This window comes from Chelon labrosus (assembly GCF_963514085.1).
Source record: "Chelon labrosus genome assembly, chromosome: 5".
NCBI lineage: Eukaryota > Metazoa > Chordata > Actinopteri > Mugiliformes > Mugilidae > Chelon > Chelon labrosus.
Genome location: NC_140341.1, coordinates 19,296,870 through 19,316,643, shown reverse-complemented (window position 1 = coordinate 19,316,643; position 19,774 = coordinate 19,296,870). Strand labels below are relative to the sequence as shown.

The 19,774-nt window shown below is 39.7% G+C and overlaps 1 protein-coding gene across 1 annotated transcript; it reads right to left on the bottom strand.

Moving 5' to 3' along the window:
* Window positions 1-8,272: 8,272 nt before the first annotated feature.
* On the bottom strand, window positions 8,273-19,698 carry LOC311487656 (E3 ubiquitin-protein ligase MARCHF4-like; the record flags this gene model as incomplete). The annotated part of the gene is made up of 4 exons (XM_084544010.1): window positions 8,273-9,679; window positions 11,246-11,438; window positions 13,384-13,539; window positions 19,273-19,698. 4 exons carry the CDS (start codon window positions 19,696-19,698, stop codon window positions 9,258-9,260), a joined length of 1,197 nt encoding a protein of 398 aa, XP_084400136.1. The 3' UTR covers window positions 8,273-9,257.
* Between the last annotated feature and the right edge of the window lie 76 nt (window positions 19,699-19,774).

The window sequence follows — 19,774 nt, the reverse complement described above, 5'->3', positions numbered from 1 at the left end:
TAGAAATGCTTTTACTGGAAAAGTCCTTAAGTACAACCCAACATGAGCAAACACAAAATGATAAAACACTGATTCAAGTGTTGCTTTAGTCTAACCTTGAGCTGCAACTGGGTCTCACAAACTATTTAATGTCAAGAACATCAAAAATACAAGGAAAACATCAGATAGATATCAAACCCGAGTATGACAAATCCTACATCAAAACATTTCATAAGGTAATTTCATGAAAACTTTTACAATTTTTACTAAAGTTTAGAACGCACCACCACTAGCTTTGAGTTAGTTTTTTTTTTTTTTATTAATTTATCAATGGTAGTGTTAAAAATACAACAACTAGAACATCCAAAGCATCGAAAAAGACTTGATGAAACAGTTGTATTGGATTTCATTTCATCCATGGTAAAAGTAGCAAGACCACCATTTAAATATATTTGGTTAAAAGTAAAAAAATGTTTTGGTTCCAAACCTTTCTTAAGTTAAAATATGTGTCGGCAAAATGTACTCAAACTTTAAAAGGAAACGTATTAATTTCACACTAATATAGACTATGTCTATTCTATTCTATTTTATATATTTTATATCACTGATGTTTTGACATGCAAGTGTAGCTGAATGAGGTGATTTTATATACTGCAAAGGAGGCTTTATTTACTGTAATTATATCACGTTTTTGAACTGCTGTAAAGCGACTAAAGCTGCCTGATAAATGTACTGGAGTAAAAAGTATAACAATATTTACTTCTGAAATATTAAGTAAGGAAATGCATGAAAATAAATTATTCAGGTAAAGTTCAAGTACATTAAAACTAGGCTACTTTATAGCCTACCACTATGTGAGATTACACAGGTGTACTTAACCATGTGGCCTCTGAGTTTAATACTTGGAGATGATTTAAGCTAATGCACCCTATTTTCTTCAGTAGAGGTGATGTACACTTCGACTAAAAACATTAAATTCTTTTAACACGACATAAAGAGATTAAAAACGAACAGGATTTATTTTTATTTTTATTCACTCCACACAGTCAAATGTGTAAAGAGAACTAACCCGAAAGCCAGTGGCTCCATTTTTTGTGCAGCACTGCTCTAAACCTTAAGAAAGTTCAAATAAAATGTAGCTACTCACCGCAGGGACAGTACAGAGGACATAAACTCCAAGCTGCGACAGGAGACTGTCAGGAAATTCAAGCAATTTCTGAGCCAGAGATAATCATCTCAGTGGGAAAGTTCCCATATCAGCGGACTTAATCGAGGTCAGCTCTTGGTCGAAGGCTCGTTTTATTTCTTCACAAGGCGCGAGCGACAGAGCGAGCAAGCGAGGGGGCGCATCTAGTCGGGGAGGACGTGCTCGCGCTGGAAAGTTTGACTGGAGAGATGTTTAGATGCTTGTGTGCTGAGTAAAATGACGGCTGGACAAGGAAGCACGGTCTCCACGACCAAGAGACAATTCTGGAGACTTAAGTGCTTTTGAATAAATACAACAGGTCGCAATAAGCTATTTATCTGGCTGATCTGACAGAATAAATGTCAGAGTCACAGACTGATTCTCTCCAAAGAGCAGCTTTACAAACACATGAACTCCCGCTGCTGCACAGCCTTACATGGAGAGAGCCGCTCACACTCAGACTCTGTTTATGTTTCAAGGCTATAGAGCATGAGAGATGTCACGTTGGAATTTAACTGCTGAACTAACAAAAAATTACAGTGTATTACCAGTAGGTAATCAGCAGGAAGGTATCCTACAATTGTTTTGATATTTTATTTCAAGTAAAAATGATGAGCATTTGCATATTTCCGAAATAAGGATTTGTTTTTGTTTTTTTACTCAGTGCAGACTCCATTGAATGTGGTGTTTAATCACAAGGTAGGCCATAACGATGTGAAATATAATTAAATAATACAGCACCATTGTTCCGCATTAGGAAGTTTTACTGTTTATGCTACATGACATTTGTTATTTTATTTAACTTGTTCAGTTGTAAGCAAAGTTTCTATTTACATTCTGTAAAATATTATTCATCAGAACACCAACCGTGTGTGTTTCCTTTGAGTCTAACAGATGTAAAGCCATAAATCTATTGACAGGCCTTCTTTACAGTGTTTGTAAGAAAAGTTCTTATGAACAATGCCCTCTTGTGGTATTCATAACTACGTAAGGTCCAAGTTAGCAAGCTGATATATTGTAATTTTGTTGTGTTTTCTTTGTAATTTTATCAAAATGTTAAAATATTTTCATTATGACTTTGATTTAAGTACCTGCGTTGTGATTTGTTTAATAGTTAGCCTCTGTGACTTCTTGTTATCATTTCTCATGGCCGACGGCTGAGTTACTACTCCAAGATGTCCTGTTTACTAGCCTGGCTCCGCCTGCCTACGTACTTCCGCTCATTTGCATTCCCTACAGTACTCCTGCGAAGTCAGAGAGTCTGGTATCCAGGCTACCTGTTTACTGTGTTGAGGACTAAACTCCATATGAACAGTGCCCTCTTGTGGTAAACACAACCTTGTAACTGGAAACTTTCGGAGAGGTCAGAGTTCCCGAGTTATGATATGTTTGCTAAAGTTTTCAGAAATGGCAGAAGTGGATGGTAAGCTAGCATATAATATAAGTGAGTCTTGTAGTGTTTTCTGCATTATTTTATGTCTGAGGAAAATACTAGAAGTCGTGAGCTTGTGGAGCTTGTGGAAATATTCAGTTAAGAGATTGTGAATACCATAAGAGGGCGCAGTTCATAGTGAGTTTGCTTGTGATCACAGTAAGCGCAACACCATTTGCTATCTATCTTCTTTTTCTCTGCCTTTGTCGGTACATTATTGTCAATTGCAGATGATGGAAAAATGTAAATGTAATTGGTGTGCTTGTATTTCATTACTACATAGCTAGTCTCCACAAATAGTCCCTCGTAAATATTCCTCCACAGCGCCTCCAGTGGTCAAAATCTGCTCAGTGTAGCTTTAAGCAGTGAAAGGCTCACACAATAGACAATCTCTTAAAGATTTATACTTTGTCTTTCATTTGACATTGTTAACTTAATTAAAGTGCAGCTTCATTCTGTTTCCCTCTTACAATATCTGAATATTCATTTGGAAATATCCTGCATGGCCGTCTGAATTCAAAGGCACTATTTAGTAGTTGCTGCGCTTCTCACTGCCACTAGACATAAAATCAATTTTTCATTGTCTCTTGAAGGGCATTTTTCCCTCTCGTACAGTGTGGATATATTATTACAGATGACCTGCCTGTCTTTTCATGCCTTCATGATTTTATTCATATTTTAATGAATCAAGGGCAGGGACATATCCTCTATGCAGTAGCTGAGTTGAGGTCACTCAGTGGCCCTGATGATTGAAACTTTATGCTTCATTTAAGTTTAGTATTTAAACGCAAGTACAGATATGCTCTGGTGAAAATATTATGAGAGGCACTTACTCAATCTCGAGTATTTGAAGCAGTTTCTAGCAGTCGGTTGAAGTTCATCAAGGTGAGAAAAAGACGGTAACGTTTTCAGAAATAAGGAGCCTGTCCCAGTGTGTGAATATTTTGTTTTCACATTTTATTTTGACTTAGAAGTCCTTGTTGTTTGTTTTATCCACCAACACGACAATTAAGGCAATGAGCGTGACTCTCATGTATACAGGAAGACATCAAGGGCGTAGTTGCTGCAAGCTTGGCATGTAATATCCTTGATAATGGAGTTGATAACAGATCAGGAGTCCTTACCCTCACAAAAAACATTACTCTGGTGGATTTAGCTACCCATACCAATATAAGATCTCCATTACCACTAAAATAGCAAACACAGGGCTAAATCCTTACTCTCAGAACAATCGATTGGCCTTTTCCAGGAAGCAGGGTTGTTACTGGCTGTTTTAGGTCCCCATGTACTCCAGTGCAAACAAAACCAAGCACAGTATTCTCAAATGACCTCTTTTGAACATGACAAGCTCTCGCGTTAGAAAGATGTAATTTGACAATATTGTGCTTCAGGAATGGATATTTTGTGGCTTAGTTTTAGAGATGTCTTTTAATCAGGTCACGCACCATAGTCTCACATTGTGTGACTATCAGCAAGAATGTATATACATATACGCAGCTATCGACGTTCAAAGGCAGCAGGCTACAGTAAGGATTCTCAATTAGAGAAATGCAGTGATACTGCCACTGACCTGCTCGCAGAGTACTGCTGCTGTTTATAGAGCACCCAAGTGCGTGTGTGTGTATGGGTGTGTATGTGTGTGTGTGAAGGGTTGGGGTGCTTTTCTGAAGGGATGCTGAGCGAGCAAGTGAGCGATTAGGAGAGAAGCAGGCAATCTCAGAGCCGGTCTCCTGGGAAGTACTCGTGTTAAACGCCTGCTGCATCCAGATGAGCATTTACACATCATCAAAACAGTAACAAGCATCAGAGATGATAGTGACCTCCACATACCACGGTCTGTTTAACATTAATGCATCCATGATACTGTTTTGTGTTCCTTTGTTTTGCGTGATAAAAAGTGTGTTTTAACTTTTTACTGAAGTAAAGGCCTCAATAATTAAAGGTGGAATACAAAAACAACGGCAGAACTTATTCTGACATATTAGTGTTTAAAAGTGCTACATTATCCAAATAATTAATGAATTGTGAAGGATGAAGCAGGTGCAATGGAGGTTAGCATCTGCAAGATCTATCTCAACTCTGCGACTAAAGAATTTTTAAATCCTTTGCATAATAATTTAATGTAGAAATACAAATGGATGAGCATGAGCAATAACATGGATTTGTTGTTTTTTTCTCTTCTTTTAGCAACCCAGAGGGGGTTTACGTCCTGCCGTTAAGACAAATCTGTGGTGGTTATGCTACAAGCTGATTCCTGATACCTGACAGCGTGCAGAAAGCTTTGAAGCATCACTCAAACCTTCATGTTGGAACGTAAATGGGAAAGATGTAGCAGGGGTAAGCAAGTAAATATCTACACGTATAATGTTTCATTTTAGCTGCTGGTCACTCAACCTGTGGAGGTGGAAGGTGAACTTATATCTCTAATGGCCCCCAACAACAGTACTGACACTGTAAGCATGTTATTTACCTCTTAAGCACAGCGTAGTGAGGGAAAGTATAAAGTTACTCACTGAAATTCACATTGGAAAAATGTCACACAGCGTTGCAAAATCTGTTTCAGTTGGCAGTCCTTGACATGCTGAAGGATCACACTGAGAGTTGCCTCATTACAGACCTTTAAATGTCTGCCCACACCTCATATTTTGCCACATTAGTGTGTTCAGCCCGAGTTGCAAGTCATCATGAGCAGTACATGAATTATCCACCAGGGGGAGAAAACAAGCTGCAGAAACATGGAATTTATTTCTATTGCTGATGATCATTTTTGTAAAGTGAAGCACAGAACGACATTCATCTTATCAATTGGTTCCGCTCTTGTAAAAGTCTATTTAAGGATAATAATCCAAGATAAAGCGAGAATATCATTTTTACATGGAGGGGTGATAGTGTCTCTGTGGCTTCTGTTGACATCTTCCAGCAACTATCCTGGGCGTGAATCTTTGGTCTGCACTTCCTGTTTGGAGTTTCTTCTGGTGTGTGTTTGTGTGCTTCCTCTGCGACCTCCAGTTTCCTCCCATAATCAAACAATAACCTCTGAATTGCCCATATTTAGTAAAAAGTCCGCCTCTGATCCAGAACAGTGGTTATAGAAGAATGACAGATCCAAAACCTAAAAAAATAAGTGCCAAGTGCTCTTCTGCAGTTTGTCGCTGACCGTGGATGCTTGTAGCTCTTCTATAATATTGTCTCACCTTGACAAAAAAAAATATTTAAAATATTTAAATAATTCTCCTTTTCATTGTTAGCGCTAGAGGAAGAAGCAGGGATTGAATGATTAAATGCAGGGCATTCTTCCCATGTGATTCAGACTTCAGACAACCTGCATGAATAGCACATTAGTTGCACTCAGTTTATTCACTTTCAAAGCTTCGGTGTTCTATAGTCAGCAAAAATCCTTTTTGGGTCATTTTTTTGCAAATGAGAGCAATACTTTTACTACACTATACATGCCAACCAGAGTTTAACCACACATTTAAGCTTCACAAGGTGCAGGAATATTAGAAATACTTGAAGCTTTTCACCTAGACAGAAAATACTTTCTTTTTAAAGCCAGCATTCAACTCTGCCACAGCAGTTCATCCTGGTTTTCAGTTTGACTCATTTGTTGTTGAATTATTTTTGATAAAGAGATTATGTACATGAAGAAAACTATGATGTGAACGGACAACAGGGTTGGGCCCTCTGCTCTGCTAGTTAACTAAAGTTCACTATCTAAGAAAGAACTAACAAAATAAAGTGATGCTGGTTGAAGTTATTTTATTCAAATGTGTCTCTCCCCCATAGTTAACGCTACACTAGCAGCATTCATTCAGCTATTTAGTATTAGTATTACTTGTTGTTATCTGCTTCACTTACCACTGTGTTGCTTCATGGTCTTCTCTTCCTCTTTTATTTCCTTTCTTTTTTCAGTCCCAGACCGATAACTTCTCTTCATCTGGAATTGCACGGCGTTGACACGCAGCTGCTTCATAGAGTCATGCAGACGACATGTAGCGGGACTGACTGTGCAGAGTCCCCTCAGGGAGGTCTTCTACTGTCGCTGAAACTTAGCACATTGCCACTGCTGTAGTTAAAGTTTGTCAGCCCTCAGGAGCCCCAAACAGTTGCCTGCTGACAAGCTGCAACTCTGCACCTAGGTGTTGGCGTATTGTTAAAGGAGATGCTCGTACGGAGATGTGCTTGTATATAGCATTAAAAGTAAGTGTGACTTCACACTCCCTGCCCCAACAACTGGAACAGAATTTTAATATGCAGCATGTTTTACATTACCATATATTAACATGTGCTGCACGTGAGTTAAATATTTGAGTCCCACATTAATCCTGAAATGAAATAAGAAATTAAATTCCTGTGCTTTTTTTTTTTTTTTTTGTTTCATCAAAGGTAGGTGCGTGCATCTGTGAATTCAAAGAGACAAGGTGTAAGGAGAACTGAGGCAAGCAGATTCATGGTGAACTCTGTGCAACCTCCCAGCTCCTTGCAAGCTGTTTCTGTACGGCAGCTCCCTCCCATTGATATCAGCACTTCATGGCGTTAATAATTCAGCAGAAATTCACTGTGTTGTACCTGATTCTCTGCAGATACTGTACTCCTGGCTTTTGATCATGATGAGGGATGGCAAGATTGCAAAACAGCTCATCCACCAGGTAATGTGGAGCTTAATTAAAACAATACGAAAAGTAGATGATGCACTTTGTGAATATGCTTTCTGACAGATAGATCATTAGAATGTGGAACAGGAGAAAGAATGACATTAAGCTGCAGATTAGATTAATCCATATCAGATGTAAGTTAATGATGTGTTTTAATGTAATGCATGTTGGAAAACGCTCAAAGGCATCTAAGGCAGAGATCCTGAAATGTCTCACACTATGATCAAATTTTGGGTTTATTAGTTGGCAACAGATAAAATTTGCGTCAGAAAAACTTTTTTAGGATGCTGCATCCAAAAGAAACTGTAAATTAATGCCTCCCTTCATGTACAACATCGCAGTGTCAGATTGTTGCAGTGGTGGTTGCTATACAGATGTTTCTCAACAGCTTGTCTTCCCTCCCACTACATGCTTTAGAGATCCAGTGCCCCCTTGAACCAATTATTCATGGACATGAAATAAGAGCTGTGAAGTAATATCAAAGAGCATTTCTGAATGTGAGAGCCAAGAGACAAGGAAATCAGTGGCTTTGTGAGCCAAACGTGAGCATGAATACGGACCCTAATGGACTGCAAGTGACGCAGCTACTTTAGAGCAAAAATGTTTCATGAATAGAGAGATGGCAGATGCAATTAAACAAACTAGATGATGACTTTCCATTGTTCAGATGCATTGTTAGAAATACAGTAAAAGCGCTCATTTTGTGCATTTACAGACAAGGTGCCCCTGAAAAAAAACAAAACAATCAAATGCATTTTCCGGCGCAAATGTGTTCTCCGTACTCTTCCTGCAATCAACTAAATCACATAATGGCGTCTGAAAAGAAAATGCTGCAACAAAAAAAAGACAGTGCCCATCAAAGACAGCACCAAAAAAAAATATCTTTTTAAAACACTGCACCTGCTTTGATGTAGTGGTGGCAAACAGAGCAGCAGCCTGAAAATAATGATGATTTCAGGCAGCCTGTTAACTGTTCCACATATTTCCTGTGATTTACATCAGGCTATGTAGTTTAGTCCACATCACACCTACTCTCTCTGATCATACAACATCGAGTATAAATCTTCATATAACAAATTCAATTGGATTACAGTATCAACTATCTAAGGTCAAACGTTTTCCCACTTGCAGCATCTCATGTTCAATTTTTTGACATACAGAAAAACTGTACACATTTGAGACACAACTCCAAAATGTTGCGTCCCTTTTTACGTGTAACTTTAGACTGTTCATGGCCTCAAACATTTAGTATTTTTTACATATTATCACACAGAAATGGATTTTTCCTTATTTGCAAACTGTGATTTTAGTGTCAAATTTAGGCAAAGAGTAACACAACCCAGAACCACTGCACTGCGCCCCAGTATTTGCAGTCTCAACACAACAATGCATCTGAACAACGGATAAACAACGTGCAGTACATCATGTAAGAGTGTTCTGTGATTCAAATCTGGAGCTGCACGAGCAGGCGTCCTGGCAAAAATGTTATCAATTTTTAAAAAAGACTGAAGACAAGCTACAGCATGCAAATGCAAGCGGATACAAAACTCCACTTACTAATTCATTGCCTGTATTGTTGAAACATGTAAATCATGTGTAAACTTTTCTTTCGTCCATTTGGCTGCTAATCTTCCTGCTGGCTTTTTGGAATTACCTGACAGGTTGATCATATATTTGTTCATCTTTGATTAAAAATAGTGAATAATATAATAATATAGTTAACTATTTACATTCCCCAATGATCAACAATGAACACACATGCACACATTACTAAATATACTACATACAAAACACTTGAAATAACTATTACCCAACCAATTCTGCAAATCAAACAACTCGACTTTTATTCAATCAATTTAAGACATCAGAGATGCAAGTTGAAACAAACAAACAGGAACATGGTATTAATCCAGTGCAGTTAACGTAGGACTTTTTTTTTTTTTTCAACTGTCAGCTGGTTCATAAATCTTTCCCCTCCTTGTGAGATAAGGCCTCAACTGACTCCTCAGACTGTAGTGACTCTCATGACCAGCTCTCTTGTGCTATTGCTGGGTTGGCTGCGGGCCTCCGGCTGCCTCAGGTGGCTGAGTAGGTGGAGGATATTGTAGGGACAGTGTTGGTCTGGCACTCCGCTGTCGCCGTTGGGGTCCATGTGTGTTCCCAGTGCTCCTGCGGCCGTCACCACGGTCGTGGAAGTGGAGCCGGCGGCTGTGGAGGCCACCACCATCAGTGAGGAGGTGGAGGTGGACACACCTATCCCAGTCTGGTAGCCCTGGCTGGGCTGAGACAGAGTCCTGTCTACAGTGGTGTCCTTCAAGTCATCACTGTCCATAGACTTATCATAGTTCAGGACCTTCCACTGCTGGTTCACGGCCTGCCAGCGGTGGAAGATGCGAAACACAGATGGTCCCTCATGGACGATTAGTGCTGCAGAGATCAAAACATAAAGTTAGACAATGTCTCTGTCTGACAGTGGTCTTAAAGACACCACAAAGTGATGTAGCTATATTTACAGTGTACTGTTTATGCACATAAAGTATATCTCCAGTGGTGCGTTCACTGAAAGTATTAACTGAGGCAGTAGCCTCAAACAAAACAAGTCATCTTTAAAGTACTGCACCACAACCCAGAGATAAGATCTTCATTTGTTAGAACAAGTATAGACTTGGTGTGACTTATGACGCAGTGTTATTCACTTCTTCTAGTTTTAAGTTAGCAAAAATGATGCATCTTTTTCCTGGGGACATTTTATAACATCTTATCTTGGTTCAAAATTGCTTATTGATTCATGTTCATTGAACTCAGGACCTGTAAAATTGAAATCAATCCATAACAACAAATGCTTGGACCCCGAGATTTAACTGTATTTCTTTCATGTTATAGTCAATTGTAAGGAAATATGGTCGGTTGTAGGATTTACTCCCAATAGCATTTTATGCAATGTTTGTATAATGTGGCTGTAAACACTTATAAGGTCTTTTAAGTGTTTCCTAAGGTTTTTCTCAACAACTCCTGCATCCATAATTGGTAATGAATGAATAAATACAGTACAACAACACTGAAAATACAGTGCATAACACTTCAAATGTCCTTAAATCTCCTTATGACTAAACCATAATGCAGCTTATAAATGAAAAATGTGGGCTGTGTCACTACTGTACATTTATTCCAGTTATAGAATAAAAATGTCCTCTGATATGAGCCGTTAAATAAGGCAACAAGGACAGTGACAGCAGTCGGAGTTAAAAAAAAGTTAAAATCCTGTCATGTTTCCTCGACTCTGGTACTCTCCCACTCTTAACTTTTGGATAAGTGTAAGTCAGGTCTTTGCTCTTTAACATCCACCAGGTGACAAGTTAATCCCTGTAAAGTGCAGAGTTAATGACTCTGCAGTCAGTCCTCGCCACCAGACCGGAGACAATCAATCTCCTCATCCCCTCACCCTGCTGTCTGCAGCAGTGGCAGTTAAGGGTTTTCTTAATGTGAGATGCCATCACACAGTTATTCATGTGGGCCAGATTATTTTGGTAGCTTTTATAGTAAACTGAAATCTATTTCAATGTCTGCAGTGAAAACTGTAGGACTTGGTGTACTGGGAACGGAACAGTAGGCTTGGATGCAACGTTTCAGCTGCAATCAGGGCAAAATTACCAACTGTATTGATGAACACAGGCAAAACAATGATGTATGCAATCAACTATGAACCAACACAATATTTATTTAAAGCAGCTGACCATGTGGTATAGATGAATGGTACTGATTGTCAAAATTGTAAATTCTCCACATCATTCACATTTATTTGTGTACAGCCGTCAAGTATAATGACTGATTCTGCTTCTGCTATTTACTGCCTGTGAAATGCAACTGGATTAATGTGACCGTTCAATTGTATGCTCAACTGTGAAATGTAGCCACAAACTAATCCCAAGAATAGGTATAAACATTAAATAACATTAAAAGTAATAGATCAATGTTCACTGGTTCGCATCTCACCGATGCAGACGACATCCATGAAGCCGTACATGCCGTAGCAGATCTGGAAGAGCAGATCCTGACGCTGCCAGCGGGCCGATGGGCTGAAAGATGACCAGACCAGCCAGGAGATACTGGCCATCAGGAACAATGAGCCCAAGATGGCTGCTGCTATCTGTACTTTCTCTATCACCGTCAGGGAGATGGCCTGCCACTGCAAGGAGACACAGAACAGCTGAGTTCTATGTTATTTGTCTTTTGTCTTTACTAAATAGTTTTAAAACGGACAAATATATTAAAAAAACAATTAGATTAAGGCATTAACCCTGAATAAAACTATTCAATGAAATCCATTCACCAAAACAGAAGCTTCAGCGTCCACTTTTTAAGAACAAAACCAAAAAGCAATATTTTACATGTCAGTCTTGTCTGGAAAAACCTAAAAATCATCAGTTTGATCAGTTTTTTAGATCTGCACAAGGCATTTGACACTGTTAACCACTCTGTGCTTCTCTCTAAGCTCATACAATTCAGTCTATCCACAAATGTGTTAAACTGGTTTGAGTCTTATTTATCTGACCGCTCTCAGTGTGTTCGGATGAAAGACAAAATATCACCACTAAGAGCCTGTGCTATGGGGGTACCACAAGGTTCCATCTTAGGGCCGGTATTGTTCAGTACGTACATCATTGATCTTCCATCTATCTGCGATGGTGTGGAAATCTTGATGTATGCTGACGACACGGTCCTTTACGTACATGATAAAGACCCCAAAAAAGTTGCTGCCAAACTGACAGCCACCATGCATAAAGTCTCAGAGTCTCAGAGTGGCTTACGAAGTCATGCCTTACACTTAACACTGAGAAAACTGTTACTATGTTTTCTTTTTATAATAAACACAGACAAAGTACTTTTCCACACATTTATGTGTATGGAAAGGAATTACAAAATGTTAACGAGTTCAAATACTTAGGAGTCACTTTAGACCCAACACATTAAAAAAACACAATAACACATGTCATACATTGAAATACAGCCTAGCTAATTTTAGATTTATTAGAAGCGCCTTAACAGTAGATGCATCTAAGACATACCTTAATGCACTGTTTTTTTTTTCATATCTCCACTACTGTATGGAGGTATGGTCACAGGCAAATAAGACTGCTCTGAAACCAATTACATTTATTCACACACAAGCTATTAAAATCTTAGACAAAAAAACCCACTCCAGTCTCATATCTGTGACATATTCATTAAATACAGTCTGCTCAATTTTGATAATTTAATAATGTACACAAACTTACGTCTGTTACACAAAATCATTCATAATGCCGCACCTCCACCTCTGAGAAGATTTGTCCAGCCCTGTGCTGAAAGAATGGGTAGAACTACTAGGTCCACCATAAGAGGGAACTGTAGCGTGCCCTTTCGAGGCACAGCATTTACTCAATCAGCCTTCTCCTTTAAAGCAATAAAAACTTGGAACACACTCCCAATTAATCTGAAAACCTGTTAGATTACTGTACCTTCTCATATGAGGTGAAAAGGTTGTATCTAGGCACTCAATCTTGCCAAGACTGATACAAGATTTTTTTATTATTATTATTATTACGGTATATACCAGTATCCTACCTGCCCTGGCACTGCAGATAGAAATTAGCTATTTGCTAAATATGGGACAGTGTATCTTGTCCCTTTTTAAGTAATTAATGCATTTTGTACATGATCCCTGTAAGAAATAAACTATATAAAACTAAACTAAACAAACCACTCATATCAGCAGAGACACAAACTGAAAGGAAAGATGCTTCTGCAATCTTTCTGTTCTACGGATCAAAGGGGGAATATCCTTGTTAATTCAAAAAGTTACATTTTTTGCTGAATTTCTCAGTTTCTGATCAGAGCAAAACTAGAGCTGCAGTTAAAACTGCATGATTTCTGAAAATCATGTTATAGGCGTTACATCCCAAATAAAGTTTGATGCGAAAAGCAAAAAATCTTCTTAATGAGTCAGAAGGATCGTTCTGCAAACACCTAACCCAGTTTAATTCTCAGAGTTCTGAGTGGAGATGTGATCTTTTTTATGTCGACAAGAAAATCACATGTTTGATAAAATCTCTCCAAGCTCTTCAGTGGTGTTCTTCACACCTGCAGCTCACCTGTAGCGGGTTCTTGGTACTGATGGCAATGACCTGATATTTGTAGTAGCAGAGCTCACAGGCCCAGGAACCCCTCTCACTGATCCATTTGATGAGGCAGGGCTGGTGGGTGCAGCGTACTGACCCGCTGCACCGACAAGGGCTCAGGAGCTCCCCCTGGAGGAAAGACGCAGACTTAGTCAATACCTGCAACTAATTTTCATAATTTTGCACAGAAAATGTATTTTATGTTTCATGTTTTCTCTTTGAGTAGATATATCATATTGATGGATTCTGTGTTTTCAGCCTAAGCTCTCGAGATTCAATAACTGGTGTCTTAAAAAAATAAGAAAATTGCTACATTTTTTGCTTCATAACACCTGATCGGAGCCTCTGACCGGCACACAATGAGTAGTGATTTGTGATTCAAAAGACATATCTGCCTACAGCACATCACTGACCGGCTGGCGATCCTTGGTTTTCTCATCTTCTTTAGCTTCTGCAGTCCCCATTTTTACACTCAATACACTGCGAGTTACACCATACACATATTTATATTTCTTTCTGCTGGATTATCGATTTTCAGAGGGCTTTTTTGTGCACAGTTAGTCAAGCATACAGAGTAAACGGCACCGTGCAGACCTATGACAGCAGAACCCTAGTTCAGGTGTGAAATGAAAGCTTTGCCTTACACCTAGTTGACAGGCAAGAAGCCTGATTGCTAGTACCTTTCAAAGTGGAGAATTAGTCACTGAAGTTTCTGTGAAAGAGCAAATCCCCAACAAAGCTACAAAATACCGTCCTAAAGAAACAAAGACATGGCAGCTCTTGAAATGAATGGAACTGTCAAATAAATATTCTGTAATAGTTATACATATGGCAACCACAGACCAAACAGGAATATAAAAGAAAAACTTTCTTCTCCTCATTGCCTTTCTTTGTAAGGGACAATGTAAAAATAAAAGCTGTCCCACATTTTTTATGTATTTGGTATAGTTACTAGGAAGTAGGGTTGCTTAACATACTGGTAATCTTAGACTAACATGTTTGAACTCACTGTCAGTCTGGATATAAAGAGCATTTCATCTCCCCTATGTCAGCCTGGTGACAGCCACATATGACTGATGTCACCGAACAGCACAATAACAATGCTTGTATTGTATATTTAACCTCTTGGCGTCACTAAACAATGTTGTAATTTAAGCAGCTAAAACAAAGTGTGATCTTTGCATGAACACCTCAGAGCAGCTGAATTAAACTTCTTAAACGTTGTTTTATTTTGGCTGAAGAGATGCTCAGTGGTCAGCAGGACTTTGAACTCTTGAACCACATGAAGAGCATTAAAATATCACTGCTGTCAGGTGATGTAGTTGAGATGGGTGTGACTAGATAGCAAAGCATTTTCCCCATTATATAAAAAAAACCTCCTAATTCCTTTGTGTAAAGTGCAGCCATCACTAAATTTGGCATCACAAGGTTTTGTCACAGCAGCATGTGCGCAACCATATTCTTAAACAGATATCACTTTTAAGCTTTTCAGCCTGAGGAACAAATGGGAGTTTTATTATCTCTCACCCTGGGTCCTGAGCTCATTACAATACATTACTAATCTTGTCATATTGGATATTGATGATGACCCAAAAGATGTACGCCCGCCACAGTTTTTAGGTCCTGACCTGCACTTAACAAACGTGGCTCTGTAAAATGCATAACAGGACCTTCTTGTATAAATGTTTTAATCTTAATGGGACTGAACAAAAAGCCTGAAGTGAATGAAAAAATAAATTAGTCAACCCTGTGTGCGCCAAGAAATCTCCTCTCACCTCTCTTTTCTAAGTGGAGACATTGCATTTACGTCATTGTTAATTCTGTATCCCCTCTCTCTGTGTGGCATAAGTTTAGGGATTGTAGGAAGAAACACAAAACAAAAACCCTGCAAAACGTAGTAAGTTTCCAAATAATTTCTCCATGCCATTATTTTGCTGACATCTCTGACAGAAGGAGCAGCACCCTGGTTGAAGAGAAGAGAGGAAAAACAGGGAGTTAGAGTAGAAAAGGCCCATCTACAGATGGTCAGGGTGGGAGTGTATTGGCAGGAGCACCAGAACACTTCTGTCGTGTCCAGTGGGACTCAGGCCGCTCACTGCGACTGGCCTGATTGCAGCCAAGAACTGAAACCTAGATCACTCCAATACAACTGAGGCTGGAGAGAGAGCGAGAGAGGCTGATAACAAACGTGGCACCACAGCCCACACATACAGAAAGTGATAACTAAATGTCCTTTTGTTGATCAAACAGCAATAATCACAGAAAAAAACACAATAGAACCATGTATTGAAAAGACAATAAGTCCACTTACTCTGTGCTGCGTTATCTAAATACACCCCAGTGCACCTAATTTTCTCCTTATAAAATTGGATCCAATCCCAATGCATATAATGACATGAAAATAAATTAGAGATGGCTATTTCTTACGGGTCTGGAATCGATGCAAGTGAACTCCATTAACTCTAAGTGAGAGGAAAATTGTCATATAATAAACTAGCCTGCACAGAAACTGAATGAAAGTCATTTTTACAATGGCATGTAATATTCAGAACACAAGCATTTTTGCTATAAAAAGCTGCAATACTACAGTCATCTGAAAAACAGGTTCTTACTGTTTACATATTTTCGACACACTCAACAAGTTAGAGGTCCAATAAGTGTAAAATTAAACTGAAGGTGGAATTATCTCAAACTTATTTACCAATAATAACTGCTCATAAAATACATGCAGAGGGACCTTGCACTCGTTGCTGAGTTTACGGGAACCATTGGGCCTACAGTGACAGTTAATGACTCTTTAAACGAATAAAAGAGAAACTGGGGTTTCTAATTTAAGTTTATGAATACACAGCTCCTGTCTATAGACTTTAGCAAAGCCACAAGAAAATTCATGTGATTATATAACTTGTTTACAGTATCCCATTCCAAATGGCAGAGCAGCCATCCTGCATGTGATGGAATAGAGAAAGGATAGTGCCTCAGTGCTGTGGGGCCATATAGAAAGAATGATGCTAACTTGACCCCTGGAGGCTTCTTGTTGTGTCTCAAACAAACTCAACTGTGCAAGTGCATTATCTCTACAACAATACAGGACAGGAAAGAACACATGTTTTTTTTTTCTAAGCAGCAGGGACATATCTTCAGCATACATAAGAAGCGACGGCTAGACAGTAGAAGCATTAACCCCAAAGGGCACTTACGCATAATAGTTCATAATGCTTCAGGATCCCTCAAAAGTAGAAATAATACATTGCTTTTCTTAATGTATTATTGTTTAAATCTTTTTTTTTTTTGTGAGTTTGTGCACTCAATGAATATTTCATAGAAATAAACAAAAGACATAGTAAAGAAATTACTTATTCTTCTAGTGACAAGGTCAAGATTAAGTCTGAAAGCCAAAGCCTGAACAAAGCAAAAGCTCCGTGCGAGCAAGCCTGAGCCCTCTGTAAAGCTTCTCACTGACCTTTAGCTAAATGGAACCGATAGTGGATAGAAATGTGTCTGGAGTTAGCTGGTTATATTAAAGTAGATTAAAAAAAGCAGGCATGCGGTACTGAGGTGAAAGTCATGAATATATGTCCTTTCATCTGATACTGGCTCAGCTGCTCATTATTTTTTACATTATGAGTTTTCAACAGAATTGGATAAGATTATTTTTCAAGATCATTTTAATAAATAACTTGCGTGCTTATATATTATATGCACTGAAAGACAGTGGCCGATGTAATCGTGACTCCTTTTCATGCCACGCATGGATACATTCCAATTGCATGTCCAAGAGACTGAGTACAATATCCACAGTTTGTGCGTGTCTTAATTTGTGCAATCAAACGTATCTCCAGTTATAATCAGCTTAATATGGAATTCCTTATTTTTGTTTTCCTGCACAGTGTTTCCTTGTTGAAATGGGACTGTATCACAGAGAGGGAATTTCATACTTTAAAGAGACTGCCTTAGGACATGTATAAAGAGATATGATTATTGTAACCAGTATCTATTTAAATTTACATTTTAGCATTTGAGTATTGTATTGAGATGGCTTGAGACACAGAACTTTACTTGAATGGCACCAAAAACTGAGACAAGGATTCGATTACACAAACGCATTACATTGTTTGGTGTCATATTAAATTAAAGCGCAACCCTTTTCCGATGACCGCCTCTCTCAGACAATCAAGGCTCTTTTCTCTTGGGCTGCTTGAGGGAAGATACATCTTTCGTGCCCTTCTTTACTCTGTCTTGACTATCTCAGCCTTGGGGATGGATATGTTTTGGAGGTGGATTGTCAGATCAGATACTGACTGCCTTGGTCTATGTGACATCCTGGAGGCTAAGGGAGAATAGAGGATAACTAATGTCCCCACTGCCTGTATCACACAGTGACATGCAGACAGTCCGCTCATTTCTCTTTTCAAATGGAGCCTCATTCTCCTTGTACCCATTTACACCTCAGCAGATCCATATCTGGACTTCACCCAACCCAACAACTCATACTTGACAGGAAAAGGAAGGCCGATCAAAGATAAAAAAAAACATGCATAATGATAAGACAGAATGAAATCAGGTGCTATTGACTTGCTGCGATGTCTCAAGGAATCATTAATGAGACGGATTGGATGAGGCAATGGGAAATGCTGCAAATTTTCAACGCAGTACTTTATATGCGCCACAGAGTGTGCTGACTATCTGTGAAGTTTCTGAAAAAACAAGGGTGAGGCCTTGTCTTCCAATCTCATAACTAGTCGCCATGTCAGTAATAATTACAAAGTCTGAGCTCAGAGGTGGAGTGATGCACAAAATTGCTGTTGGAGTAATTAGCTGATGAAACATAGGGAGATTATAGGCTATACACGGCGCACTGACCGTGAAATGATACAGTAAATCTGCTGCTGCAGGAAAAGTTACTTTGAGTACAGCCCGCCAGATAAAAAGTTATGCTCTACACCTCAGTTATTGTGTCTAGATTTTTTGGTTATAATCTCCCTACCTCCATTACCAGTTGGTGAGGTGTGACATATTTGTCAATGTGCTCTCAAAAGCTCTGTCAAACAGTGCAACTAATGTGTCTGTAAATTGCTAAGTATCTGGCTCCCTTTTATAATTTAATATTATTTATTACGGCCATCTTCTGTCACATTTCCCTCTTCTGATTGATGCAGCGTGACATTATCATCAATATGGCCCCAAAGGCGGAGGCAAGCAGTGTGATTAACCTGAAAGCTCTTCCCTTCTGTTCTGTGCACATTATTATATTTTTTTTCTTTTTCCAGGTGGTGTGTGTGAGTGGCAGAGTGAGGGGTATTGTTTGATATTTTCTCATGCATATAATGCTTCGATGTGAATTCACAGTGTTTGGCTATAATGAGTTGTTACTGCATCTCTGTGTATATTCCACACTTGTCAGCCATGGGGACAAGGTCTTTCATTATCCTCCCACTGCTAGCTATGGCTGTCTTTTCAAGCCACGCAATGGGATGAGAGCAGGATGCAGTGGGATTCCTGCTTAGAGGGCTCTCCAGCTGCGCGGCTGCCCTAACAAGACACGGGGAGTGTTTTATCCAAGAAGCATGGCCAGTGTAGCCCAGTGTACCAGAAAGCCTGCATGTAAGGGAAGAGCTGACTCTTAGATCTAAGTGTGCAACATTCCCAACACCTTGTGGGGTCTAATGGTTGGAGGACTTGTTGCGAACCCTCTACTTTCACAGCACATCGTTAAGAGATTCCACTCCAACTAAATGTCACACCACCAGATTTTACAATTTCATGAACCCTCAGAGAGAATGTGTGGCAGAGTTAGGCTCCCTGTTACTGGATTACACAGACATGCCACAAATGTCTCATTAACATTTTGTCTTGACTTACATGTTCTGGTCCCTGGAAGCAGATCCTGCACACGGGCGTCCTGAAGCCGCTCTCTGTGTAGCTGGTGAGAGAGAACCTCTCTTCCAGTTTCCCCTTTGAGCAGTCATCTGAGGAGCTGCTGCAGCCGCGCAGGGCCGCCGACAGCTCTGCAGCATCAACCCAGCCCGCCGCGGGTCGCTCTCCACCCGGTGGCCCGGTGGCTGCAGGTGGGGCGGTTCGGTCCCCTGCCTGCTGGTGGCTCCGCGTTAACGTGTTGTTGTTGTCGGGAACGGTGACGCCGCTCTCATGGCTTTCCGAAGCTTGGCCGCTCATGGGGGTCAGCGCAGGCAGAGGTGTCGGCGGTGCTGGTGGCCCGAGCAGGAGCACCCTCAGGTCACCAAGCAGGACGCAGCAGCGGCTCTTCAGCATGCCCTGGCTGCGCAGCATCGGGCTGTCTCCGGCCAGAAACTCACAGCACCATGCAAGGGTGCTGGAAGAAAACAGTATGTACTGTATGTGTCCC